Source organism: Lissotriton helveticus, chromosome 1_1 (assembly GCF_964261635.1).
Source record: "Lissotriton helveticus chromosome 1_1, aLisHel1.1, whole genome shotgun sequence".
NCBI lineage: Eukaryota > Metazoa > Chordata > Amphibia > Caudata > Salamandridae > Lissotriton > Lissotriton helveticus.
This window is the reverse complement of record NC_136057.1, coordinates 891,084,179-891,111,998: the sequence shown is the minus strand read 5'-3', so window position 1 is coordinate 891,111,998 and position 27,820 is coordinate 891,084,179. Positions and strand designations below refer to the sequence as shown.

General features: G+C 50.0%; 1 protein-coding gene across 2 annotated transcripts in view; it reads left to right on the top strand.

Moving 5' to 3' along the window:
- The window catches only part of SCAF11 (SR-related CTD associated factor 11), an 864,597-nt gene that overhangs the window by 406,696 nt on the left and 430,081 nt on the right, over positions 1-27,820 (top strand). For both annotated transcript variants that reach the window (XR_013607094.1, XM_078675739.1), the window contains exon 8: positions 24,882-24,988. Coding sequence is in view for 1 of the 2 variants with exons in the window: in XM_078675739.1 (XP_078531865.1) it covers positions 24,882-24,988 (107 nt within the window). In the remaining variant the exon portion in view is untranslated. The remainder of the gene's footprint in view (positions 1-24,881; positions 24,989-27,820) is intronic.

Genomic DNA, 27,820 nt, shown 5'->3' with positions numbered 1-27,820 from the left:
GCCTCAATCACCAACACCCTAGTGCCCTTGCAAGAGAGACAAGTGTAAGCAGGCACATTCCCAATTGTCTTGGGGCAGCCTGCCCGAGAGGAAATACTGATGTATTACGTCTACCCCCTGCTTCCCGTCCTTATGCATTAGTTCTGGCTGGGGTTCCCTATTTAGCTGGGTATCAAAGGGAGTCCTGGGCAGATTTGCGTAACAAGTCTGTAGACTGGCTTTGTAAAAATAAGGGGTTTCGCCCTCCTAATATGAACGACATCCTTATGGCCAGAAGAGTAGGGTGGGTTGGTCCTTCTGCTAAGAACATGAGTGGTGATTGTGATGTTCTCAATTTCCCCAGACCTCACATGGTTTTCCGTTTAATGAGTATATTTTAGCAATCCCCCACGCAAAATACCTGCATTAGTGCACTCCCCCAGGGTTATTTCTATTCTCTTCCAGGGGATCCTCATCAATAGTCATAAGCACTGAATATTCCCGCCCATGTGCGGGACCCCGGAAACAATATAAAAATATATATGTATAAAACACATATATCTCGCTCCACATATATGTATGTACATATATCATTTTTCTCACATCAATGCAGCCCCAAAACTGAGGCTAAACAATGCAAACACATATACATGAACTGCAATTAGTAAGGAATCAAAAAACACATTAGGTCAAAAAATCCTTGAACTTTGTGTTTTAATGAGTCAAACCACTCATAAATCCTGAAAATTGCTTATAAATAGACATTGTTAGCCCTCAGGCTGCATTGCAAAACAATATCATAGAAAATGAAACCATTTTCACAATAACTGGCACCGTGCCTTTAAGGCAGCCATGACCCCAGGCTTCCCATCATGCCTCAGGGGTGACAGTTAGGTCAGTTGTTCTTTCCGGCTCCTTCAGTCAGGACCCTGGTGAAACAGCTCCTTTTCTTTTTGACTTTCTGTCAAAAAATATTCAGCTTTTACTAGAATTTTTGACTTCACTCGACGTCTTTTAGACATAGAGTGCTGTTTGAACACTTTTTGTGCTTAAAAAAAGGTATTTTTCCTGTCAAAGATGCCTTCTCTCTTCAACAACTGTCCTTCATGTGGAAGGAAAAAGGCAAAGACTGACTCTCGTTCAGTCTGTATCCTGTGCCTACCAGACTCTCATTCCTCTAAAACCTGTGAACACTGCCAGGTTTTATCTTCCAGGACTCTTAAGGATCGAGAGAGGATTAGAGCTTATGGGCTTTCTGAGAGAGGAAGATCTCCCAAGAAGCAGAAAAGTCGGAAGACGCGGTCGACGTCGAGAGGAGCCCCGACTGGTTCACATTCGACGTCGGGATCGGCGCTGGAGAAGCAGTCGACGGCGACGAAGAAGATGTCTTCAGCGTCTACATCGAAGGTACCTCCGCTTCAGTCAGCGTCGAGGGACAGGTCGCCGTCGAAGCGGAAGAGCTCGACGGCGAGCCGTGTGACGTCGAAACAGCATCGTCATGCTGTGACGTCGAGGCATTCTCCGTCGACGTCGGTCCATCGACGTTCGACGTCGAGCCATCCTCCGTCGACGACTAGCCATGGTCGTTCGACGTCGAGGGAGCCTCTGTCGACACATCATCGGTCGACGTCGATGCAGCCAACGTCGACGCCTGGACGAGAGCGTTCGACGTCGGAGCGGCATTTGGAGTCGAGGCACGCCCAGTCGCCATCAAGTCAACGGCGATCGGCGTCGAAACAGCCTCCATCGACGTCGAGCAGACAGCCTTCAACGTCGAAGGACAGCCATGGCCACCCGAGGTCGACGGAGAAATCACGGTCGACGTCGAGGGAGCGTCTTCCTGCTCGGCGCTCGGCGTCGATACAACCACCGTCGAGGGATCAACAAAGATCCAGGGAGAGAAGTTCTTCTCAAACAAAGAACTTTACTCCTACAAAATCAAAGGAGGTGGTTCGGGACAAGGGAAGTGCCTTGCTAGTCCAGACTCATGCCCTAGAGCCACAGTTGGGTTCTCCAGGTTCAGCATCGGCTGCGGAGGTGGAACAATCACCAGTGCAGGATCCCCCCGCCAAGAGACGGAGACTTGCAGAAGAAAGATCTCGCTCAAGGTCTCCCTCTGGATCTCTGGTGAGTCTTTCCTCATCATCCTCATCATCTCGGAGTGGCAGATCCTCGGATGGACGGAGCGGCGCATCTAATAGGGGGAGGTCCGAATCCCCTGCAAGATCGCAACAGGATCGAACGGAACGACCTCAACGGTCGCGTACACCTGAGAAGGATCCCATCCACAAGTCTCCTTCTGTTCATCTTTCCCCAAGGTGGAATAGACCTCTTCACCACTGGGCAGAGGACAAGGAGACGGCGGAGCGCCTAAAGCGATATCGAGACCAACCTCTTCGCAGAGAAAGGTCTCGTTCTAAACACTCAAGCAAGAGACATTCTCGTCACAGAGAGGGATCTCGTTCCAAGACGCGTTCTAGCAGAAGAACTAGGCCCAGGAGGACAAGTAGTTCTTCAAGTTCGTCGAGAACACGATCTCACAGGGATTACTCCCCGACTCTTACTAACAGTCCACGCTCAAGAGTGTCTCCAACTGAGGATATTTTCTCGTTCCAAGATATCTTGGGCAGGGGAGCCCTGAAACTGGGAGTACCGATGACAGCTCCACAAGTCAAGACGACTGTCATATTCGAAACCCTGCAACATAGATCAGCACCCAAACCGTTGTTGCCGTTGGTTCCGGGTATAATGGAACATGTGAATGAAGTCTTCCTCACTCCGGCAACGGTGAAGTCCGTTCCAGCGAGGATTCTCAAAAAGTATCGTCCTCCGGAAGAGGATCCTCTGTTCCTCAAAGCTGATCCCCCGCCAGATTCAGTGATCATTACGGCGGCAAGAAAATCCAATGCGGTGGCTTCCTCATCCACGGTACCTCCGGATAAGGATAGCAAGGTGCAGGACTCATGGGGGAGAAGGGTGTGTAACACCTCAGCCTCTTTCCTCAAGGTTTCTAACGCGGAAGCCCTGCTCGGCAGGTATGACAGGTCTCTGTGGGACTCACTTCAGAGATTTACCGCAAAGCTCCCTGAAGAAGACAGAAAGGACTTTGAGGAGGTTCTGATGGAGGGCAGTCAAGTCTCCAACCAGATTATAGGATCGGCAGCAGATGGGGTAACTCTGGCGGCACATGGCTATGTGCACGGAGTTACAGCAAGGAGAACATCTTGGTTACGCCTCACAGCATTAAAACCGGAGGCTCAAGCAAGAATCCTGAACCTTCCTTTTTCAGGCACATCTCTCTTTGGGGCAAGTGCGGATGAGGAAATGCAGCGGATGAAGACCGAGTTGGACACTCTCAAAGCGGTGGGACTCGAGAAGAAAAAGGAATTTAAGAAGAAATTCCGTTCGAACAACAAGGGTTATTCGAAGCAGAGGGTTCAAACCCCTCAATGGCAGAAAGGCCAGAACCAGCAGGGCCAGCAAAAGACACAGTACAAAGGCAAGGGCAATTCCAAGGGAAATGGAAATCAGCGCCAAGGCAACAACTTCAATAAAGCGCAGCAGAAGCAATGAGTCTTCACTTCCCCCAGCGCCGTTGCCCACTCCAGTGGGGGGAAGCATTGCGCATCACAGGACAGAGTGGCAGGCCATCACCAAAGATCAATGGGTGTTGTCTATGCTGCAGAATGGGTACTGTCTTCGTTTCCATCGTCTACCTCCGCACGTTTCCCCGATGTCAACATCAAGTCACCAGCTACAAAGGTTAAAAGCAGAAGTAGCTACACTCCTCGAGAAAGAAGCCATCGAGAGAGTTCCGGTGTCCCAAAGGGGGAAAGGAGTGTACTCGAGGTATTTTCTGGTCAGAAAAAAGGGCCAGAAGGAAGAATACAGGCCCATTCTGGACTTGAGAACACTCAATCTGCATGTACGAAAAGAAAAGTTTCGCATGTTGGCGCTTCATCAGATATATCCACATCTCAGGCAGGGGGATTGGATGTGTTCGATGGACCTTCAAGATGCGTACTTCCATATTCCAATACGGCAAGATCACAGAAGATTCCTTCGGTTCCGGGTGGGGACCTCTCACTACCAGTTCAAAGTCCTCCCGTTTGGGTTGAAGTCGGCTCCCAGAGTGTTCACCAAGTGTGTCGCAGTGGTGGCGGCAGCTCTACGCCGCAGGGGAGTCTTCGTATACCCATACTTAGACGATTGGCTGTTGAAAGGTCCAACTCCAGGCAATGTAAGGAATCAATTCAAGACATGCATAGAACTTTGTCAACGTCTAGGTCTACATGTCAATTTCAACAAGTCTGTATCACAACCAACTCAGAGGATCCACTTCCTAGGAGCTCTGCTAGACTCCGAAGTAGGAAAAGTGTTTCCTTCGGAGGAGAGACAGTTTTCGATAGCCCTCAAGTGCCAACAAGTTCTTCTCCACAGGTCCCAGAAGGTGCGGAAGATAGCCTCGCTCTTGGGGTCGATGGCTTCCTGCATCTTCCTAGTGCCGAACGCCAGACTTCGGATGCGTCCTCTTCAGCAGGATCTGGAGGACAAATGGGACCAACACTCAGATCAGTGGGACGATCGGATCACTTTGTCGGAGGTTGCTCAATCTTCCCTCCAGTGGTGGACAAAGAGACAGAACATGCAGATGGGGGTTCTCTTCCATCAACCGCCTCCAACACAAACGATCATCACAGATGCATCATTGCAAGGATGGGGAGCGCACATGGGACCCCTACAAGTGCAGGGTCTGTGGTCTCCCAAGGAAAGCACTTATCATATCAACTTGCTGGAGTTGAGAGCGGTTCACCTGGCTCTCAAAGCGTTCCTTCCCTCGCTTCAGGAGAAAATGATTCTAGTACAGACGGACAACACCACCACGATGTACTATTTAAACAAGCAGGGAGGAACACGATCAAGGACTCTGTCTCTGGAAGCTCAGCGCATCTGGCATTGGCTTCTAGCTCGCAAGTTGTCTGTTCAGTCAGTCCACCTCCCAGGAGAGCAGAACGTGAGGGCGGACGCTCTAAGTCGGCACTTCGAAGACAGAGAAGACTGGGTTCTCAACGACGAAGTGCTAGACGACATTTTCCAGTCTTGGGGTCGTCCTTCAATAGATCTCTTCGCAGACGACGAAAACACCAAATGCCCAAGCTTCGCCTCCAGGTTCTATCGACCAGGAACGAGAGGGAATGCTCTGTTAATGGACTGGTCGGGGCTGTTTGTGTACGCCTTCCCACCCCTTCCGCTGATCCCGAAGGTGGTGAGCAAGCTGAACCACTCGTGCACAACGATGATCCTGATTGCCCCAGACTGGCCGAGACAATGGTGGTACACAGACCTACTTCACCTATCAGTGTCTCCTCACAAGAGGCTACCATGCAGGCAGGACCTGTTGTCGAAGATGAACGGGAGGATTCACCATCCCAACCTTCCGTCACTGAACTTGGCAGCTTGGCTCCTGAGGTCATACAGTACGGCCATCTAGGGCTGCCACAGGACTGCATGGCCATTCTGAAAGAAGCACGACGCCCTTCCACTAGACATTCGTATGCATGCAAGTGGAAGAGATTCTATATGTGGTGCATGCAGAATGGTCACAATCCGGTAAAAAGTCAGGAAGAAGCAGTTCTCCCATACTTGTTGTACCTGACTAAAGCAGGTTTGAAGTTTAACTCCGTTAAGGTGCATTTGGCCGCTATTACAGCTTATAGGCGATCACCTTCACAAACTTCTTTTTTTCAGCTTCCTGCAGTAAAAGATTTCCTGCAGGGTCTAAAGAAAGTGTATCCTCCTGTTCGGCCTCCTGCTCCGCCTTGGGAGCTGAACCTAGTCCTATCAAAATTGATGGGTTCACCTTTTGAGCCTATTCATAAAGCTTCTTTACAGCATATTTCCTGGAAAGCTGCTTTTTTGATAGCGATTACGTCAGCCCGTAGGGTGAGCGAAATTCAGGCCCTATGTACTAAAGAACCGTATACGGTTTTTCACCTGAACAGAGTGGTGCTTAGAACGCATCCTTCTTTCCTGCCTAAAGTGGTATCAGATTTTCATGTCAATCAGTCTATCTCTTTACCCACTTTCTTTCCTAATCCCTCTACTCCAGCTGAGAGGGCATTACACTCTCTGGACCTGAAAAGGGTTTTAAAGTTCTATCTGGACAGGTCCAAGTCTATTCGACATTCTGATCAATTGTTTGTTAACTACGGTTCGATCAGGACTGGTCATGCAGCCTCGAAACGTTCTATCTCCAGGTGGATCGTTTCGTGTATCAAGCTTGCTTACCAATTGGCACAGAAGACTTTAGGGGGTTCCCCTAAGGCGCATTCTACTAGAGGTAGAGCAGCCACGGCGGCTTACCTGCAGGATGTGCCCATGTCTGAGATTTGTAAAGCGGCGACCTGGAGGTCTGTCCATACATTTACCAGGCATTACTGTCTAGATTCTGACACGAGAGCAGATACCCAGGTGGGCCAGGCCTCCCTGAGGAATCTGTTTAACAGCTAGAATTTCTTTTGGCTGTTATGATTGGTTGGGTCATGTACTTCTCATTTACCTGCAGGTGGTTGATGGGCTTGCTATTCTATTCAGTGCTTATGACTATTGATGAGGATCCCCTGGAAGAGAAGGATAAGTTACTTACCTGTAATCCTAGTTCTCTTCCAGGGGTATCCTCATCAAAGTCATAAGCAACCCACCCGCCTCCCCAGGTAAATGAGATTTGGTACTGTTTTGTTTTCAATCTTGTGGTTGAGCCCTGTCTTCAGGGTTATGCAAAGAACAACTGACCTAACTGTCACCCCTGAGGCATGATGGGAAGCCTGGGGTCATGGCTGCCTTAAAGGCACGGTGCCAGTTATTGTGAAAATGGTTTCATTTTCTATGATATTGTTTTGCAATGCAGCCTGAGGGCTAACAATGTCTATTTATAAGCAATTTTCAGGATTTATGAGTGGTTTGACTCATTAAAACACAAAGTTCAAGGATTTTTTGACCTAATGTGTTTTTTGATTCCTTACTAATTGCAGTTCATGTATATGTGTTTGCATTGTTTAGCCTCAGTTTTGGGGCTGCATTGATGTGAGAAAAATGATATATGTACATACATATATGTGGAGCGAGATATATGTGTTTTATACATATATATTTTTATATTGTTTCCGGGGTCCCGCACATGGGCGGGAATATTCAGTGCTTATGACTTTGATGAGGATACCCCTGGAAGAGAACTAGGATTACAGGTAAGTAACTTATCCTAATCCTCCCCTCAAATATATGGATGCCCATGTCCTGCCTTTGATAGCCAATAGGTTTAATGTATTCTCGAGCTTAGATTAACAGGATTGACAACCACCATTGATAGCTGTTCTGCAGTACCAGCAGCTCCATACGGAGAATCCTTCTGAAATTACTGTAACAACTGATAATATCAATGATGATCGTCTTCCAATAAGAGTTGACAGAGGAGCAGACCTAAACATTCTTAGTTGGAATGTAGCAGGGTTACAGTCCAAGCTTGAGGACCAGGATTGGTTGCGTTTAGTTAATGAACATGACGTGGTAATGTTTCAGGAGACGTGGGCTTTGCTTGACTTGCATATCGAGGGGTTTCACTGCATCAGCGTAGCGGCATCTCGTCACAAACATGGCCGACGATCAGGGGGCCTTTTTATTGGACTTAATATAGCAGCTGGAGGAAGTTTTAAGATACTTCTAACCAACAGTTGCAATTTTCAAATTGTCCTTTCAGGAGAAGAGTTTCCTTTTATTTGGTAAATTTGTATAATAATGACTTCCATTCTATTCCCAATAAGAATTGTATCGAGCTTTTTCACTTCATTTCCAATCTAGACTACCAGCAACGTTCGGGCAATCCGATTGGGATTATTTCAGGAGGGGATTTTAATGCAAAACTTAATGATATGCACCCCGCTGACGAGTTACATAATCTAGATCCTTCCTTCTGTAGGGGTGCTGAGCTGGCAGTGTTTTTGAGTTCCCATAACCTGGTCAACGTTATGGACCAGGCAGGTACACTATATGAGATTAATAATTATGAGCCGACATTCAGAAGCCAGGGTTATTCGTCCACAATAGATTTTGTTTTTATTTCCACCCTGATTGTAGATTATTTAATCAATGCAGAGGTTGTTACTACTATTCACGCAGATCATAACCCTATCAAAATAGCATTGAGATTGGCCTCACGATCCATGTTCTCATCTGAAAGCGGGGCAAGAGATTTAATGCCATCGACTGACAACTTAAGATTAACTTGAAGGGGCATTGACAACGGGGATCTGTTCAAATCATTAGTTAAGGACCACTTGCCAGTCATCAATTCTTGGCTGTCATTTCAAATCCCACATCCAGAGGCAGTCCATGATTTTTCTAAACTCTGTTTGGTTATTAAATCACTTTTGTCGAAACCCGTATCTTTGAGTAAGCAAGGCCCCAGATGGTTTGATGATGAATGTTCACGGGCTAATAGGAACTTGATTAGAGTGTTGTCAGCTGAACCCAGGTGTGCCTCTGATGTGAAGTTGGTCAGGCAGAAGTATAATATGGCAGTTACTATCCGGAAGGGAGTACTCCTTTGGGACTGTTGGGAAACTTTATCGCAGGCCGCTACAGATAAAAGGGGAAATTTATTCTGGTCTGCGGTAAGGGATCTCCGATCCATGGGACAGATATTAACTCCCATTAGTTGCACTATCTCCAGCCAATCCTGGGAATCCCATTTTTCTAAAATCTACGCTATCCCCCCTTCAGCGACCGACCAGTATGAATATGGGTTATTTACGAGCATTCAGATCTCTATCTCTGAAGTAGAAGCTATTCAGCAGAGTATCGGGAATAAGGCCCCCAGCCCTGATGGGCTACCAATAGATTTTATTAAATGGAATTTGGATTTTTGGGCACCCCTCCTTCTGAAAGTTTTTAATAACCTAACGCACGCCTCGCTACCTGACACCTGGGCAGAGCGCATTATTGTCCCTATATTCAAAAAGGGGGACATGTCGCAAACATGTAATTATAGGCCAAATTCTCTTAAAAATTGGGCAGAGTTTTATACAATAGTATCCTGGAATGGTCAGAGGAATGTAACATTTTATGGTTTAAATCTTTTATTGAATTTTCAAAACAAGAAAAACATAAAGACCACATTTCCCCATCAGATGGAACAATGCCGAGCTCTTTCTGTGCGACCCAAACGAAGGTGTGCGGCTGAGAGAATAATGACAACGCCAGACTTGTAGGGTCTCTGCAAAGGGGAAATATTGTCCGCCCCCCCCCCCCCCTTCTCCTTGTCCACAAAGCAAAAGAAAAGGGAAAGGGGAATCGCCACGCCACTAAGGGAAGGCAGTAAGCCGAACATCAGCCCTGTGTCTTGCGCCTGTGCGTCGGGGCCTTCCGCTCATTCGATCGGAGTGTCTGCTAGGCGCAGTAAGCGCACTTAGCGAGGGCAGCTCAATTCCCTAAACTCCCCCGTGAGCAGAGTTAAAAATGGTCGCCAAAGTTCTGCAAACTCCTCTCCCCGCCTTCGCCAAGGACAGCTTCTCCATCCCCAGAACCATCCAAATCCTGTGGAGCCAACCAGTATACGGGGGTGGTAGTGTGGTCCTCCAGTGTGCCAGGTTCTTCTGCACGGCTGTCCCTAGTGCAATCGCTATAAGCCTCCCCCTCCTAGACTTCAAGGGGTACATCACAGCATTAGGGAGTCCTAACAGAATGTAAGCGGGGAATCTAGGGAGCTGAGTATCCAGATGTGAGTCATCTAAAATCAAGCTCCAGTAGGGTTGCAAACGGTCACAGCTCCAAAGTAAGTGCTCCAAGGTGCCAAGCCCCCCACACCCCCACCACCAGCGGTCACTAATGCGGGGATCCCATTGATGTAGGTGCTCAGGTGTATGGTACCAATAGGTGGCCACTTTGGTCAGAGTTTCGGTGAAGCCCATGTGGTAAGCCGAGTGTCTGGCCCTATAGGTAGATGCCGCCCCATTCTTTGTGCGTGAGTGATCTCCCCAAGTCCCGCTCCCACCTGGTCCTTCCCGCATTATGTGTGTAGATGTTTCTGAGGAGGAGCTGTTGGTACAAGTCGGAGATTAGCTTCTTATCTGAGGTGCGGGTGACCAGCCACTTTTCATACGGGTGAGGGAACGTTGCGCGCCCAGTCTGAATTCTGGCTGAAAAGCCCAATGTCGGACCTGCAGATAGGGTAGGCGATCGGACTCCGGTATACCATAGTCCTCTTTCACCTGCTGAAAGGAGAGGATACCGTTTAAGTCGAACATATGTCCCAGGGCTCTGCAGGGCGAAAGTCTCCAGGCCACAAATGCCTTGAGGTCCAGGCCCGGGGAAAAGTCGGGATTATCGAAAAGCGGATCATCGGGGAGGGAAACAAGGTGAGTTTGTGTCGGACCGCCACCCGGTCCCATACCTCCAGGACGGTGCTTGTAATCTGTGATGCGTATAGATTGGGAGGGCGGTGGCATCTGGGAAGAAATGCAACCCCCTGTAAGGGCCTGCCAGCAACGGCTTGGTCTTGAAAAAGCCAATTCTTGCCAGATTCCAGCTGGTACCACTCTACCAAGGTGCGGAGTTGTGTCGCTTGATAGTATAGAAGGAGGTTAGGCACACCAACCCCACCGTGGGCAGGCGGGAGTATCGCAAGCGCATGCTTGAAGCGTGGACGGCGACTGTTCCAAATAAAGCGCGCCAGGTCAGACTGTGTCCTCTGGAGCCTACCCGTTGGGGGGCGCAGAGGGAGAGTCTGGAACACATAAAGGATTTGTGGTAGCAGAGTCATCTTAGTGGCTGCTATCTACCCCAGCCAGGAGAGCGAGTGATGCTTCCATCTCCGGAGTTCGTCGCTAAGGTGCGAGCGGAGCCTGGCGTAATTCGCTTCTGCAGTGGCTTGGACCGTTGGGGCCAACAGAACTCCTAAATAGGGGATTGTGGTATTAGACCATTGCATATCGAATTCGCCTTGAACCTCGATGAGTGTCTCCTGCGACAGGGAGATATTCAGGGCTTCTGATTTCTCCACGTTGATCTTAAACCCCGAGGCCAACGCAAAGGTATGGAGTTCGATAAAGAGTGCTTGGAGCGATTGCATCGCCTCCGTAAGGGAGAGAAGGATATCGTCGTGTATGAACTGATCTAATGCACGTTGCCGCCAAAGGGGATGCCCTTGATGAGGGAATGTTGCCTGATCCGTTGCGCTAATGGCTCCATGTACAGGGCAAAAAGGATAGGGGAGAGAGGGCACACTTGCCTGGTGCCCCTGCCGATCGGGAAGCGCGGGGAGGTGTGTCCATTGACACGGACCGTGGCGTTTTGCCGGCGATAGCAATTCAGTATGCGGTTGCAGAGAGCCTCTCCCACCCCGAAGTGTTGTAGCACCAGTTCCAGATAGGGCCAGTGCACCCTATCGAAGACCTTTTCGGCATCGATGGTGAGTAGCATACAGTCCGGCCTCTTCCGTGACCCGGCCTCGATGAGGTGGAGGACCCGTTTGGTATTATCGCTTGTCTGCCGTTGAGGAATGAAACCTGCTTGGTCTGGTTCCACCAGCTGCTGCATATATGGTACCAACCTGCTCGCGGGGGTGCCTGTGTAGAGCTTGAGGTCCAGGTTTAAGAGGGATATGGGCCTATAGGAACTACAGCGTGTGGGGTCCCGGCCAGGTTTGGTTATGACCGCTATCGCCGCTTCCAGAAGTTCCTCCGGAATGGCACCGGGTTGGTCGAAGGTATTAAAAAGGTCCCACAGTAGGGGGGCAACCTGGTGGCAAAACGTTTTATAAAAGGCCGCCGAGTAGCCGTCTGGGCCAGGTGATTTCCCCAACTTGAGGCGAGATATCGCCGAAATCACTTCCTCCAGGCCCATGGGCCGATCGAGGAACTCCGCTTGCGCCTCGTTCAGGGACGAGAGGGGCGTGCCTCCCAGGTATGCACGACCAGCCTGGAGGTCGAGCGCGTCACCTGCATATAGAGTTTCATAAAAGTCCCCAAAAGCTGCGGCTATGTCGACACCGTCGACGGCGAGGTCTCCCCGACTGGTCTGTATGGCTCTTATACCCTGTCTTTGGGGCTGCTCTCTCAATTTACTCGCCAATAGCTTCCCGCAGCGATCACCCCCACTATAATACGCATGTCTGAGGCGGAGAGCAGCGTATTCAGCCACGTCTTGGTCTAGGGCTGCCAGCATCTTCCTCTCTGTACAGAGTTGGCACCACGCACGGGCTGCCCCCGTACGTTGGTGCATCTGCTCCAACTCCGCTACCCGTTGGGTTATTTTGGCCCTCTTCTGGGCGCGCTCTCTGTTGTTGGCTATGGCGATAGAGATGAACTCTCCCCGCAGGACTGCTTTGAGCGCAGCCCATTGTGTGGCCTTAGTGGTATCAGTGTTGGCGTTGTGAGTTAGAAACTTGGTGATGGCGGCTTTAATCCGCTCTACTACGGTAGGGCTCTGGAGCAAGGCATCCTGAAGGCGCCAATGCCGAGGCGGGGCAGGCGCGTTAGGGAAGAGGAAGGTGGTCATTACCGGGGAGTGGTCCGACAGGGAGGTGGGGAGGATATCAACATCTTTCACCCGGGGCACCAGCTGTGAGGAGCAGAGGAGATAATCAAGCCTAGCGTAGGATTTATGGGCTGCCGAGTAATAGGTGTGTGCCGTGGAGTGTGGGTGGAAGTGTCTCCACAGGTCGACTAGGCCAAGGTCTGAGAGATGTGCGTGGCCCGCTTTGGAGAGTGATCCCACCTGCCCCGAGCGTTGGCAAGAACGATCCGCCGTGTTGTGTAGCACTAAATTGAGGTCGCCCCCCAGTAGCAAGTGTGGTTGAGTGTTCGCTGTGGCTGTCTCGAAGGCTGTGTGCAGGAATTTTTCCTGAGCCTCATAAGGCGCGTATATGGCGCCCACTAATAGTGTCTGCCCAGCAAACAGAAAGCGGTGTATCAGCAACCTGCCCTTGATCTCTGCCTCCCTCTGTAGAACTTGACCCCTAAAGGATTTGGACACCAGGAGCGCTTGGAGGTCCACCTGCTGGTCTCTGAGCCAGATGACTTCCTGCTGTAGGCTTTCTACTTCTTCGCTCCTGCTGTGGTCCGCGTCCTCCATCGCTCCCACGTGTTCTCCCAACCTGTCCACGTCACGGCGTAGCTCCCGGTACTCCCCAGCCCAGCCATGTCCTGTTTGAGGGTTTGGAAATCGTCCCGCAGGGAGTTGAATAAGGACTCCAAAAAGGCTTTGGTGATGGGCGCATTCTTGTCCCCCTGCCCCGTTGTCTCTGCGGAGGATGAGGGAGACGACGGATTCTTCTCGCTTTTGGGTGTGCCTTTCGCTAGCATTTCAGGAATAGTCCGACCTCCTCCTCTTCGATTTGAGGACGACATGGCTAGAGTTCCGTTAGAACTGCGGGCGTCAGGTTGTATGTCGCAGCGCGGACTAGGATTCCCTATTAGTTGCCGTCCCGTGTGATGTCCACTGGGGGAAGATGATGCCACCAGTTCTCCTTAGGGCCGTCTGCCGGGCCTATTACACAGGGATGTTAATCCCCACTTCCAGGGCCCGCTCCTTGTACCTCACGTATAACTCCACCGTAGAGGCCCGTAGTGATGCGCAGTTCACTGCCAGCCCAAGATCCTTAAGAGCTGTGTCGTCTGTTCGCGAAGGTGTTGAATGGTCCCTGACACGGACTGTGGACCAGGCTCCCGAGGCGAATACGTGAGTCCCCCGGGCCAGCCCCGGCTGCTACTGGCCACCAACTTCGCCCCTGGGTCGTGATGTCTCAGCCCGGTGCTTCTCGGGTTCCCCTTGCCCGACTCAGGGAAGGCCCTGCGGCGCTCTCCACTTAGCGACTCGAGATGTGCCTGGGCCTGGCTTATTGTCTCCCAGTGGCCACCCCGGTGCACGTGTCTGAGCGGGTGTCAGTGATCAGGCCCCCTTCCTCGGTGTAGCCCTGCGCTGCGGTGCCCCGTATGTGCTCCAGAAAGCGCAGGGGTTAGGAGTGCCGTTGTGCAGACTGCGGCACCGGGGCGGTGTGGCCTACCAAGGCCCCGGAGCCGGGAGCTCCGTTTTTGCTGGACCCAGTGGTCAGGTGGGTCACCGCACCAAAGGTCCCGCGCCGGGGGCGGTCGGGCTACTGCTCCTCCCGGGCCCGCCCCTAGCGCCGCAAGGACCCGCCTCACCTGTCATCCTGTGTTGCTCTGTAGGGGCCGCAGCTCCTCTCTGTCCCTGGCGGGCCCGGGGCTCAATTTTCGTACCCCCCGCTCTCCTCACCTCCACAGGCGGTGTCCGGCACTGAGTCCCCTCCTCTGAGAGTTCCTGCGCCGCTGCTTCCCCTGCAGTCTCCTGGCAGCACGGGGGGGGGGGGGGGGGGTTCCGGCTCGTCAGGGGATCCTGCTGGTGCCACCGGGTCCGTGTACTCCCCCCGGTCCGCTGTTAGTCTCGACCCCTGGTCCGGCCTCGGCTCCGAGCCGGGACCCTGATTGTGGCGCCTCCCGTTCCGGGCACTCGCTCACTTGCTGGGATGCCACCGATTTCGCTCACTAGGCACACTCCTCGGGCTCCGGGGCCGCCTCGATCTCCACTCCAATGCTGGACCCCCAGCACCGTGTCCACAAGCCCGCCGGGCGCCGAGGAGCCCCCCTAAGGCTCTGCTGAGTAATTCACAGGCTCAGGCCGCCATTTCGCCTCGGCCCCAACCTGCTCCGCTGGTCGTTTGTGAGGAAAGCTCCCCCTCGGATCGGCGACACCTCTGCTTCACGGGCGCTGACCCAGGACCCGATACAGGACTCCGTCAGTCAGAGGTACTGTTTTGGGGGGGTGTTGGTTACTTATTAGGGGCCTGGTCAGGTCGCCATCTTGGCCACGCCCCCCGAATGTAACATTTTAGAGCCATGCCAGCTAGGCTTCCTTAGTAAGGCCGGCACTAATGAACAGTGCCTCAACCTCAGCCTTGTAATCTGGAAATACACCATTACATGGAACTCTCCAGTCTATTTGGCTTTCATGGATTTGTCCTTTGACTTTGTAAATAGGTCAAGGCTGTGGGCTATCCTTTTGGCCTATGGTCTGGATGAGCCTCTGGTTCATTTCCTGGCATGAAAAACTAAATGTGACTAAGTGTCTTAGGGAAAAATATTTAAAGACTAATATACCCCCACTCCCCATTTTTCACACACACGAGCCGTATTTTGTCCTGCAGTAGCATATAACATCCATTTCTATGGTCCTGAAGAAAGCCGGGTTATTTGGCCATATCGGCTGAAACATGTCGACCGTATATCTAGCCAGGAGATAGTAATTTTTTCATACTATCTGGTTGTTTTTTAGCATGACACTTGGACAATCCCTAATAAACAAATTTTTGTCTAAGTAGTCATTTTTAATGTTCACTCACAATAGCACTGCACACCAACAGTCTTCATATTCTTTGGACTAACACTCTGGCTTAGACCACTGGGAGTACGAGGTCAGGCATCCAGTTGGCATTCGTGCCTAGTACTGTCTTCCTAGACTCATTTCTCCTCGATTTCCAGATGACGAAGCTCCGCCATGAGGGTGGGCTGATGGAATCTTTACTCAAGCCGAGTGTTGGGCAAACTATCTGAATTTGGTGCAGCGAACTCTCTCAGTATCCAGAGGTATTCGGTCCTTTATCTAGAGACTGATCATTTCCTGGCATACCTGCATAAAGATCTTCAGGCACAAGTGAAGATTGGCAGCGGTGGAGAGGTCTCAGGGCCAATCAAGGTCGGAAGGGGGGGTCAGGCAGGGTTGTGTCTTGGCCCCCCCCTTTTTATTATTTATATCATTGGACTGAATAAATCATTAGTATCGAGGAAAATTGCCTTTTGGCACCCCATCAGGCGGGCTTTCGTCCAGGCCACTCTACGGAGACTGTGATCACTGCTGTTCTGGACGAACTCAAGGGGAAAGCGGACTTTAACCTTCCCCAAGCCCTGGTGCTTCTCGATTTGTCGGCTGCGTTTGACACGGTCGACCATGCCATTCTTCTCGACCGTGTCAGCGCAGCCGGCATTAGGGGAGCAGCACTCTCCTGGCTAGCGTCCTTCCTTCAAGGCAGGGTGCAAGCCGTCCACCTTTCAGGCTTCTCCGCCCCCCCCCGCCCAGTTGTGTGTGGGGTCCCTCAAGGCTCTTCTCTCTCCCCCCTTCTTTTCAATCTCTATATCTATCCTCTTATTCTTTCTCTCCGCGAGCAGGGGGTCTCCGTGTACAATTACGTGGATGACCTCCAGCTCGTCTTTGATCTTTCCACCTCTTCTGATTCCCCCCTCTTTCTTAGCTCCACTTTAGTCTTTATCTCGGAGTGGATGAGCATTAACCATCTTAAGCTTAACCCGGATAAGACGGAGCTTGTCCTCACGGGTGGTCCCTCCAATCCTTGGTCCCCGACTCATTGGCCCCCTTCTTTTGGTTCCCCCCCCCCCCCTACCGGTTTCCTCTGTTCGCACCTTGGGCATTAAGGTCAGCAATGACCTTACCATGCATGCCCAAGTTAGCTCCGTTGTTTCATCCTGTTTCCTATCCCTCCGACTCATTCGAAAAATATCCCGGTATTTCTCCACGGACGCCCTTAAATTCATAGTCATGGCCCTTATCACCTCCCGCCTTGACTATGGGAATGGCCTTTACGTGGGCATCCCGGCTTTCGAAACTCGACGGTTACAGGCCATTCAAAATCAGGCAGCTCATCTCATTTTCACCTTCCGAAATCCTCCCACATCACGTCCATACTCAAGTCCCTTCATTGGCTCCCTGTCCATTTTAGATCTTTTTTTAAATTGGCCTGTTTAGCCTTCCGGGCTTATACCCACTCTGCCCCTCTCTTCATCACTTCTTTAATCACTCCCTACACCCCGGTTCGCACCGTTCGTTCTTCAACTCTCTCTCTTCTCCAAGTACCCCGCTTCCGTAAATCCCGAACAGGGGGCACCCGCTTTCCGGTTCTTGCCCCCCAATACTGGAACAGTCTTCCTCTCTCTATTCGCTCTATTCCCACTTACCTCCCTTTTCGTAAAGCCCTGAAAACCTTCCTTTTCTCCCAGGACTTCCCTTGTTAGCCCTCTTGGATGCTCTGTAGTCAGGTACTAGTTCTCAGCGCCAGGAAGCCGCTTGGCCACAGTGCGCTTTAGTAAGTCCCTTAATAATAATAATAGTATCCATGTCCCAAGATGTACCTATGATTAATGGGAAACCCCTCCCTGTGTTGTTATACGCAGATGATGCGGTTCTCATATGCCGCACCCCTAACTGTTTGCGTACTTTAGTACAGTCTTTTGTTAAATTTATGGAGAGTCTGGACCTAAGAGTTAATTTTAGTAAATCATTTTTAATGTCCTGTGGTCCTCCGAGACGTCAGCTCAGTTCCATTGTTGTTGGTAGTCAGAAATTGATAAGCACATGAAAATTACCTACCTTGGGTGGTCTTTGCGGCGGACGGCTCCTGGACTAAGCATCTTCCCCATTCCAGGAGCAAGTTCTCAAAGACCATCAATTCAATTTTAAGTTTTTCCTGTCCAAAGAATACAGGCGCCATTTTAGCAATCTTACATTTGTTCCAGTGGCCACCTACGGAGCTGAGATATGGGACATTGTGAACAGCACCTGTATTCAGCAGGAAGGATTTTGTAGGAAGCCCAATCTCTAGCTCACACTGTTTGCCACAAAGAACTAAATATACATTATATAACTGATCTTATACATGACGACCAGCTCTTTTCTGGCTATCGATTTGGAAGAATGAGGCAGCTATTCTTACCAAAGACATTATTTCTGATTGTTTCAAGTGTGATAAGGGGATGGATATCCCCCTGGTTATCTGGGGTATATCAGAGTTTATTAAGCATTAATAAAGGCTGTATCTTTTCGAATCCTGGTAAAGCCGAAACCTGTATTCAGCAGGAAGGATTTTGTAGGAAGCCCAATCTCTAGCTCACACTGTTTGCCACAAAGAACTAAATATACATTATATAACTGATCTTCAAAATGACTTTCCAGTGTAGAGGACCATTGGTGCACCTGCTTATCTGGCAATATGCATAAGGATTACTACCTATCTCACTAATATTTTATCTTCGTAAATAGTTTGTTCACAGTACATTGTAAATTGTTTTCACATCATGGGAGCTCTAAAAATTGAATTCTGTTCATCGCTTCTAAATGAGGCGCTTTTTTTGCATTCTTCGACAATGCTTTCAAACAAATTTCTGCTACTGCGGTAGATGAATGGCACTCCGGAGAATATTGTGTTGATCGGTATAGCTCTATAAGCCGTGCGCGCCCCTGGTGACCCTCACGCCCGACCCCAGGACAGTGAGTGTGCAGAGTAGTGAGTGTGCAGAGTGGTGAGTGTGCAGAGTGGTGAGTGTGCAGAGTGGTGAGTGTGCAGAGTGGTGAGTGTGGTGAGTGTGCAGAGTGGTGAGTGTGCAGAGTGGTGAGTGTGCAGAGTGGTGAGTGTGCAGAGTGGTGAGTGTGCAGAGTGGTGAGTGTGCAGAGTGGTGAGTGTGCAGAGTGGTGAGTGTGCAGAGTGGTGAGTGTGCAGGGTGGTGAGTGTGCAGGGTGGTGAGTGTGCAGGGTGGTGAGTGTGCAGGGTGGTGAGTGTGCAGGGTGGTGAGTGTGCAGGGTGGTGAGTGTGCAGGGTGGTGAGTGTGCAGGGTGGTGAGTGTGCAGGGTGGTGAGTGTGCAGGGTGGTGAGTGTGCAGGGTGGTGAGTGTGCAGGGTGGTGAGTGTGCAGGGTGGTGAGTGTGCAGGGTGGTGAGTGTGCAGGGTGGTGAGTGTGCAGGGTGGTGAGTGTGCAGGGTGGTGAGTGTGCAGGGTGGTGAGTGTGCAGGGTGGTGAGTGTGCAGGGTGGTGAGTGTGCAGGGTGGTGAGTGCTGTTGAGTGCAGGGTAGTGAGGAGTGCAAGGTAGTGAGTGCTGTTGAGTGCAGGGTAGTGAGGAGTGCAGGGTAGTGAGGAGTGCAGGGTAGTGAGGAGTGCAGGGTAGTGAGGAGTGCAGGGTAGTGAGGAGTGCAGGGTAGTGAGTGTGCTGTTGAGTGCAGGGTAGTGAGTGTGCTGTTGAGTGCAGGGTAGTGAGTGTGCTGTTGAGTGCAGGGTAGTGAGTGCTGAGGAGTGCAGGGTAGTGAGGAGTGCAGGGTAGTGAGTGTGCTGTTGAGTGCAGGGTAGTGAGTGTGCTGTTGAGTGCAGGGTAGTGAGGAGTGCAAGGTAGTGAGTGCTGTTGAGTGCAGGGTAGTGAGTGCTGTTGAGTGCAGGGTAGTGAGGAGTGCAGGGTAGTGAGTGTGCTGTTGAGTGCAGGGTAGTGAGTGCTGTTGAGTGCAGGGTAGTGAGTGCTGTTGAGTGCAGGGTAGTGAGTGCTGTTGAGTGCAGGGTAGTGAGTGCTGTTGAGTGCAGGGTAGTGAGTGCTGTTGAGTGCAGGGTAGTGAGTGCTGTTGAGTGCAGGGTAGTGAGTGCTGAGGAGTGCAGGGTAGTGAGTGTGCTGTTGAGTGCAGGGTAGTGAGTGTGCTGTTGAGTGCAGGGTAGTGAGTGTGCTGTTGAGTGCAGGGTAGTGAGGAGTGCAAGGTAGTGAGTGCTGTTGAGTGCAGGGTAGTGAGTGCTGTTGAGTGCAGGGTAGTGAGGAGTGCAGGGTAGTGAGTGTGCTGTTGAGTGCAGGGTAGTGAGTGCTGTTGAGTGCAGGGTAGTGAGTGCTGTTGAGTGCAGGGTAGTGAGTGCTGTTGAGTGCAGGGTAGTGAGTGCTGTTGAGTGCAGGGTAGTGAGTGCTGTTGAGTGCAGGGTAGTGAGTGCTGTTGAGTGCAGGGTAGTGAGTGCTGTTGAGTGCAGGGTAGTGAGTGCTGAGGAGTGCAGGGTAGTGAGGAGTGCAGGGTAGTGAGTGTGCTGTTGAGTGCAGGGTAGTGAGTGGTAGTGAGTGCAGGGTAGTGAGGAGTGCAGGGTAGTGAGTGCTGTTGAGTGCAGGGTAGTGTTGAGTGCAGGGTAGTGAGTGCTGTTGAGTGCAGGGTAGTGAGTGCTGTTGAGTGCAGGGTAGTGAGTGCTGTTGAGTGCAGGGTAGTGAGTGCTGTTGAGTGCAGGGTAGTGAGTGCTGAGGAGTGCAGGGTAGTGAGTGCTGAGGAGTGCAGGGTAGTGAGGAGTGCAGGGTAGTGAGGAGTGCAGGGTAGTGAGTGCTGTTGAGTGCAGGGTAGTGTTGAGTGCAGGGTAGTGAGTGCTGTTGAGTGCAGGGTAGTGAGTGCTGAGGAGTGCAGGGTAGTGAGTGCTGAGGAGTGCAGGGTAGTGAGGAGTGCAGGGTAGTGAGGAGTGCAGGGTAGTGAGTGTGCTGTTGAGTGCAGGGTAGTGAGTGGTAGTGAGTGCAGGGTAGTGAGGAGTGCAGGGTAGTGAGTGCTGTTGAGTGCAGGGTAGTATTGAGTGCAGGGTAGTGTTGAGTGCAGGGTAGTGTTGAGTGCAGGGTAGTGAGTGCTGTTGAGTGCAGGGTAGTGTTGAGTGCAGGGTAGTGAGTGCTGTTGAGTGCAGGGTAGTGTTGAGTGCAGGGTAGTGAGTGCTGTTGAGTGCAGGGTAGTGAGTGCTGTTGAGTGCAGGGTAGTGTTGAGTGCAGGGTAGTGAGTGCTGTTGAGTGCAGGGTAGTGAGTGCTGTTGAGTGCAGGGTAGTGTTGAGTGCAGGGTAGTGAGTGCTGTTGAGTGCAGGGTAGTGTTGAGTGCAGGGTAGTGTTGAGTGCAGGGTAGTGTTGAGTGCAGGGTAATGTTGAGTGCAGGGTAGTGTTGAGTGCAGGGTAGTGAGTGCTGTTGAGTGCAGGGTAGTGAGGAGTGCAGGGTAGTGAGGAGTGCAGGGTAGTGAGGAGTGCAGGGTAGTGAGGAGTGCAGGGTAGTGAGGGTGCTGTTGAGTGCAGGGTAGTGAGTGGTAGTGAGTGCTGTTGAGTGCAGGGTAGTGAGTGGTAGTGAGTGCTGTTGAGTGCAGGGTAGTGAGTGCTGAGGAGTGCAGGGTAGTGAGTGCTGTTGAGTGCAGGGTAGTGAGGAGTGCAGGGTAGTGAGTGCTGTTGAGTGCAGGGTAGTGAGGAGTGCAGGGTAGTGAGGAGTGCAGGGTAGTGAGGAGTGCAGGGTAGTGAGGGTGCTGTTGAGTGCAGGGTAGTGAGTGGTAGTGAGTGCTGTTGAGTGCAGGGTAGTGAGTGCTGAGGAGTGCAGGGTAGTGAGTGCTGAGGAGTGCAGGGTAGTGAGGAGTGCAGGGTAGTGAGTGCTGTTGAGTGCAGGGTAGTGTTGAGTGCAGGGTAGTGAGTGCTGTTGAGTGCAGGGTAGTGTTGAGTGCAGGGTAGTGAGTGCTGTTGAGTGCAGGGTAGTGAGTGGTAGTGAGTGCTGTTGAGTGCAGGGTAGTGAGTGGTAGTGAGTGCTGTTGAGTGCAGGGTAGTGAGTGCTGTTGAGTGCAGGGTAGTGTTGAGTGCAGGGTAGTGTTGAGTGCAGGGTAGTGTTGAGTGCAGGGTAGTGTTGAGTGCAGGGTAGTGAGTGCTGTTGAGTGCAGGGTAGTGAGTGCTGTTGAGTGCAGGGTAGTGAGTGCTGTTGAGTGCAGGGTAGTGAGTGCTGTTGAGTGCAGGGTAGTGTTGAGTGCAGGGTAGTGAGTGCTGTTGAGTGCAGGGTAGTGAGTGCTGTTGAGTGCAGGGTAGTGAGTGCTGTTGAGTGCAGGGTAGTGTTGAGTGCAGGGTAGTGTTGAGTGCAGGGTAGTGTTGAGTGCAGGGTAGTGAGTGCTGTTGAGTGCAGGGTAGTGAGTGCTGTTGAGTGCAGGGTAGTGAGTGCTGTTGAGTGCAGGGTAGTGAGTGCTGTTGAGTGCAGAGTGCTGTGTATTGGCAATGTAAATGACAATGTCATTTGTTTATGATTTAAAGAAAAAAAAAGAAATGTCATGAGCAATGCCAATAGCTCTTCCTTTAATGATGCCGAGACCATTGCATTGTAAATGCTTGGTTTTTTTGTTGCCCACAGCCTTGTCCATATGAGGACTGTTTCAACAAAAGGCATGTGCATGACATTGTGCTCTCTTATCTGTAGTTGAAACCGTTTCAGTGGTGTTAATTGTGCGAATTTACAAAGCTTTCTTCATATGAGTATCCTGTGCTACAGGTACAGATTTACTATTTAGATTCCCCCCTCAACTAAACACATATAAGTCCCCTGTCCTTGCATTTGCCTTCTATAGCTCTAACTGGACTGACGAGCCCTTCTTGTAGCTTCACACTCAAAGATGTTGTTACTTGAACACAACTGCTCAGTATTGCTTCATTATTTTGTTGACTGGCGGGATGAAGGCTCATTGTAGCAAGTAAGGATACCTAAATAATCAAATTCTTCCACTGGTCCAAAAAATCTCAGACTATGGGCCTTCTGCCTGACTTTCTTGCATTCTTCTGCCCCTTTTTTTTTTTTTTTTTTTTAACCTATGCAATCTGTTTAAACCTAGAATACATTTACTTTGATCTCCATCACAGTTGTGAGTGATCAAATACTGAATATAATTAAGACTTGCACCTGGCATCCCTCCCCGTTTGTGGCGCTAAGGACCTAATATGTCATCTAATAACGAGCAAAACTGGTGATTGCCAAAGTAATATAGTCAGTCTGCCACAGTATGTGGTCTCAATTTTGTCATAGTTATTAACAATTCTGATTCCCTTCCCTCAACTTCCTACTGAGTAAATCTCTCCTTCGTGCGTTCTCACAGTTGCCTCTTTCCCGCATTTCAAGACTGCACTAAAAGCCCACCTATTCTAGTAGGAGATTCAAAAGGTTAGCTGACCCTCCCCCTTGACTGGCTACCAGTATCCTTAACTTGCCTGGAGAATCAATGTATTAAATGTTATACTTTGTCTGTCTTTTACCTTGAAACCATGACGCACCCACAATTTCTTTCCGCTTTTTAAAGTAGCCACACAAGCATTGTCTACTGTACCCTGGTAAGTGTGTTCAACATTTCGTATACAATGGTACTGATTGTTGTGAATGGACATTCACAATGCCCCATTATCTAATGCAGTATTCTATCCCCCTTTTTGCCTCATACTAATTTCATATTATGTAGATTTGTGAAGTGCACTATCACCCGGGAGGGGAACCTAGCACTGAGGTGTGAGTTTAGACAAACCTATAGCCTATTGGAGCGACTCGAAGCCAGGTCTTCAGCTTCCTTCTGAATTCAAGAAGTGAGGAGAAGGCTCTTAACTGTAGCAGCTGTTCGTTCCAAGCTTTAGGAGCGATGTGAGAGTAGGCTCGGCTGCTGGGTCTGGTTTTCTCTTTGTGTGGGATGTGTGTAAGTAGCATTCCAAAGGGGCAGAGGGGACCAGAAAGTTTCTGAAAGCAGATGCAATATTAGCGGTATGCTGACTGCAGATTCTATTGGTCAAAGTGCCTCAAACATCTTCTGCCCAAGGGAGCTGGGGTTATACATAGTCTGAGGCTCCTGAATTCTATCACTTGCACAGCCCCACGGCCGAGCCAATCTTAAGGGTCATACGTGCCAAGTTGCTCCCAGCACTGTCCTACTGCCACCTGGCTTTTCCAGGCAAAATGGATTCATTCCTTGCAAATTATCAAACATCCTATAAGAAAATACATTCCGCTCCCCAGCATGCAAGGAGGGCCAGGTTGAGCTTGAGCAGGGCCTGGCAAGGGCAGACCATCATTGCTTAGGCCATTTATTGAAATTTTAGATCTGCGCCTCAGCTCTATCCCTGAAAGAACAACTTCAGTCTATGTTCACGGTTGAACTCTCCACCTGGCACAGACAGCTGCACTTGGCTATCTCTAGACTGAAGATTGAAACCACAAACCTGTCCAACCCAACCATTCCCCTGTCAACGTGGAAAAAAATCAATTAAACAAATCTTCCAAGTGTCATTTGAGAGCGACATTGCAAGGCTTCCAAAACAATCACTCTTTACAGCTCTGGACCCCTCATATATGAAGGGAAAACCACAACCATACTTCAATTACTTCCTTCAACCACAGACTTATGAGGCTATTAGACCTTCCAATTTACGACTTTAATCCACTTTGGGCTCGGAAGAATGGACAGCTAACGTGTAGGCTTTGTAATTATCTACACAAGTCCTGGCTAGATCTGCTGTGCTGTTGTCCCCACCTTGCTAACGATCGTGCCGCCTTCTGCTCCCAGTCTATCAGGGCAAGTTTCTTAGGCACTGCTGGGAAGCATCTGATTCGTGCTTCAACAACAATTCCGTTCAAGTTCTAGCAAGGGCTGGGAAGTTTATTAATATTATTTTAACTGCAGTGCACACAGCTCAGCATCAAGAAATAGACCAAGAACACAAGACTGGCTTCAAGGGGTTAAATCTGATCACCTTGTAGAGTCTAACCACCCACTGCTCAGTGAAAGCTGTTGAAGCAATCCCAAGTTCTCTTATATTGCTATTCCACAAATGGGCTTTGCTGAAAGTCCGGTATCGGCATCTGAAGTAACTTTGGGATGTTCTGCTATTACCTTTTGCACTCCACACTTTCCTTCTGGTGCTAAACGGCCTATCTTCACATACTTGACATCAACCAGAAATGCTGCTTTGGAATTGTCACTTATCTCCTACTGCTTGTTTTTATAATGGGTTTTTAGTTTTTAACTTTCGTTTTAATTAAGTATCGGTGTGATGTTTGTATGTTACGGTTTTAATTAACTGTATAATAAAGTGGAATTTTCAGTGTACTAACAGGACTTATCATACAAGTAACAGTAAATTAAACAATAATCGGGTAGAGAGCAAAAACATAAAACCTGTTTGTACCATTCATGGCAGTAGACCTGCAAGGAAATAGTCCTTGTTTTTTGTATGTATAATTAATAAGAACTGGCTTAATAATGTAGTACTGTGACCATTTTAATATAGTTGTCTTTGCAGCCCAGAACAGTATCCTGTGCAAGCCGTTGTTACAGAAGTAATTTTAATCATGTACATAACTCTGGCATCGTAACGGGAGATCACTCCAGCAGCTACACAAATCAGAGGTTAGTACTTCTAATTCAAAGTGTCATTTTACTGATTACATGACTGATTATTGCTGCTCATTAGTTTGCATTGGCAAATTACCCTCCTTCATTTTAGAGCAATTTGGTTTGAGTTGTACACCTCTAATTGATCTAAATGCAAAGGATTATAAGTAAAACAGTATTTGCACAGGTTTTGTCGGGTGATTTAAGGTCTCCATGAATTGAACTAGCTGGGTGAAATTTTGTAAAAATATATATTTTTATTATTCACAGCCAGCCTATAGGTAACTGGCATGCTGTGGCAAGGCATCCTTTCAGAAATTATGCTATGCAGATTTGTGGAGCGCACTCTCACCCGGGATGATATCCTTGTACTGAGAAGGTGCCAGCCTAGTCAAACTTGCAGGGCACCTGTGGATGTGAGGTTAGGCGGTTATTTTGAGGTTTCCGCAGAGCGTGGGTCTTGCCACTCCTGCGGCAGGTGGACAGCTGTAATAAATGCTAGCAGCCCCCTCGCCTTATTAAACGGGGGCCACGTTTTTTGAGTCTTCTGGGGCCTTTCAAGTTTGTCTTTTGGCCTGGTGCCTGTGGCAGAGGTGTGTGTGGGGGGCGTCAGGTGCATAGCGGGTCGGGCCACTTTGGGCCCAGGCCAGGTGCGCTGGTTGGCACGCTGGCCGTCCGCAGCATTCTTTAATCCCAATTGTGGAGGCGCCAGGGCACTGGGTGTACCGCAGCTTGGGCCGGATCGGGCCTAGGCTGTGCGCGCTACCTGTTCCGCTGCAATACCAGGGGCTGGTGGATGACCTATGCTGGCCCCCACGACTTACCTGCCTCTCTTACTGAGGTATTGGCGTGCGCTGCAAAGGTGTTGGCCTTTGGTGGTCATATAGAACCCAGGCAGCCTGCGGAGCCTTCCGTGGTGAGCTGCTAGGGGGTTGGGGTGTCGCCACACCGACTCTTGGTGGTTGTGCCTGCACTCTTCGTCTTGTACTGCAACCCCTGGAGGCATTTCCAGTGACAGTTGATGCAGCAGGAGGTGCCTGGTGTGGTGGGCCCCCCTCCCTTCTTAGATCCCTGTAGGTGAGTGGGCCCTGCCCTGAGATAGGCTTTTCAGGGCTTCGAGAAGTGGCATTAGAGCTGTGACTGGAGAGAGGAGGATAGGGCTCCTCAGCATTTCGGTGACACCTTGCATATTTGGCCTTTGTGCCAGCCTTCTAGGTGTTGATTTTTGCACAAGGTGGTTTGCGCCACCACCGCTTTATTGGGGACTCTGTGTCTCGAGGTGCCAGAGTTGTCCTTCCTTACTTTTGTGATCATCTATCTGTAGATTTTGGCCATGATTGGGTCCTCTGCTTGCCTAGAGCAGCAAAACCTGCACTCTTATTCTTAATCCCAGCCGTGACCTGGTAAGCCAACTCTACGGGGATACTGCTGTGCAGAGGATAGCGGAAATTCTAGATCCGCTGCGTAGTCCGACATCGGAAGTGAGTCGTAGGGTCCAGGTCCTACAATGGCGGCCCATAAAGCTAAGCTGCAGTATTCCTTCTCTATTCGCGACATGCTTCAAAAGCCCGATCTGCCTTGCTCAGTGGGGGGTGCCTCTCAAACCCAGCCACTCGCAACAGGCGAGACCTCTGACACGCAAGCTCCTGCTTTTAAGGAAGACATCCAGGTCCTTCTTGCTGAATTTCGTTTAGGACCTCACCTCTGCGTCAAGACTTCACCAGTGCCATCGCTGACCTTAATCAATCCTTGTCAGACTGATGCCCACTTGACCACAGTGGAATTAACTGTGGCGGAACACATCCCAGACAATGTTCATAGGACGGCCTGTATTGAAAATTTGGAGAGGGGACACCTCACTTTACAGGACAAGATAGACGACCTGGAGAATCGCTAGACAGTACCCATAGGGGGTACTCTGCTTTCCAGCAACAAAAGAAATTTGCTCCTGATACTCTGACCATGGTTCACTATTTTCATAAAAAAGAGCAGATCTTGCGGGCCGAATGCCAGCAGGAACGATTAGTGTTCCGTGGTGATTCAGTATCACCGTACCAGGATGTTTCGGCTCACACGTTCAAGTGTCACAAAGACTGCAAAGATGTCAGCCAATACTTGCAACGTCACAAGATTTCACTGCGGTGTCTGCGACCTATTTTTAAGTTTTTCGATGCTGACACGAGGCAGATTATTGTCCAGGCTACGGTCCTGGCTAGACTAGACTATGCCAGCTCTCTGTTCCTGGGCGCTAATCAAGCAGAATTAGCTCGCCTGCAGCGGGTGCAAAATGCGGCCGCCAGGATGTTGGTTGGCCTTCCCAAGTTTGTTTCTGTACGCCGTACTATCCAGGATCTTCACTGGCTGCCCGTTGGGCAAAGAATTAAATTTAAAACTCTTTGTTTAACTTTTAAAATCCTGAAGGTAGCTTCTCCCCCTATTCTTTCACAAACAATCTGTCACTATGTGCCTTCTAGAGTCCTTCGATCTTCGGGGACTAACCTTGCTGTAGTGCCACGTTTTAAAAAAGCAAGGATAGGCGGACGTTCGTTCGCTGTGATGGCTGCAGCTCTTAGGAACTCTCTGCCTGCCCCCCTTCGCTCCATCCCTGATCTGCTCCCCTTTAGAAAGGCCTTGAAGACTTTCTTATTTTCTACTATTTCGTTTTTTTCTGGTTTTGTTTAATTTCTGTGTTGTGTTTTTCACCATTCTCTAAGCGCCGGGACGCCTCTTGGCTGCGGCATCTGTGCGCTTTATAAAATAAAAATAACATAACATAACATACCGCTAGAGCTTCCCACTACGCATCCACTTCCCTCACCAAAATAAAACGATTGCCACTTGCATGCC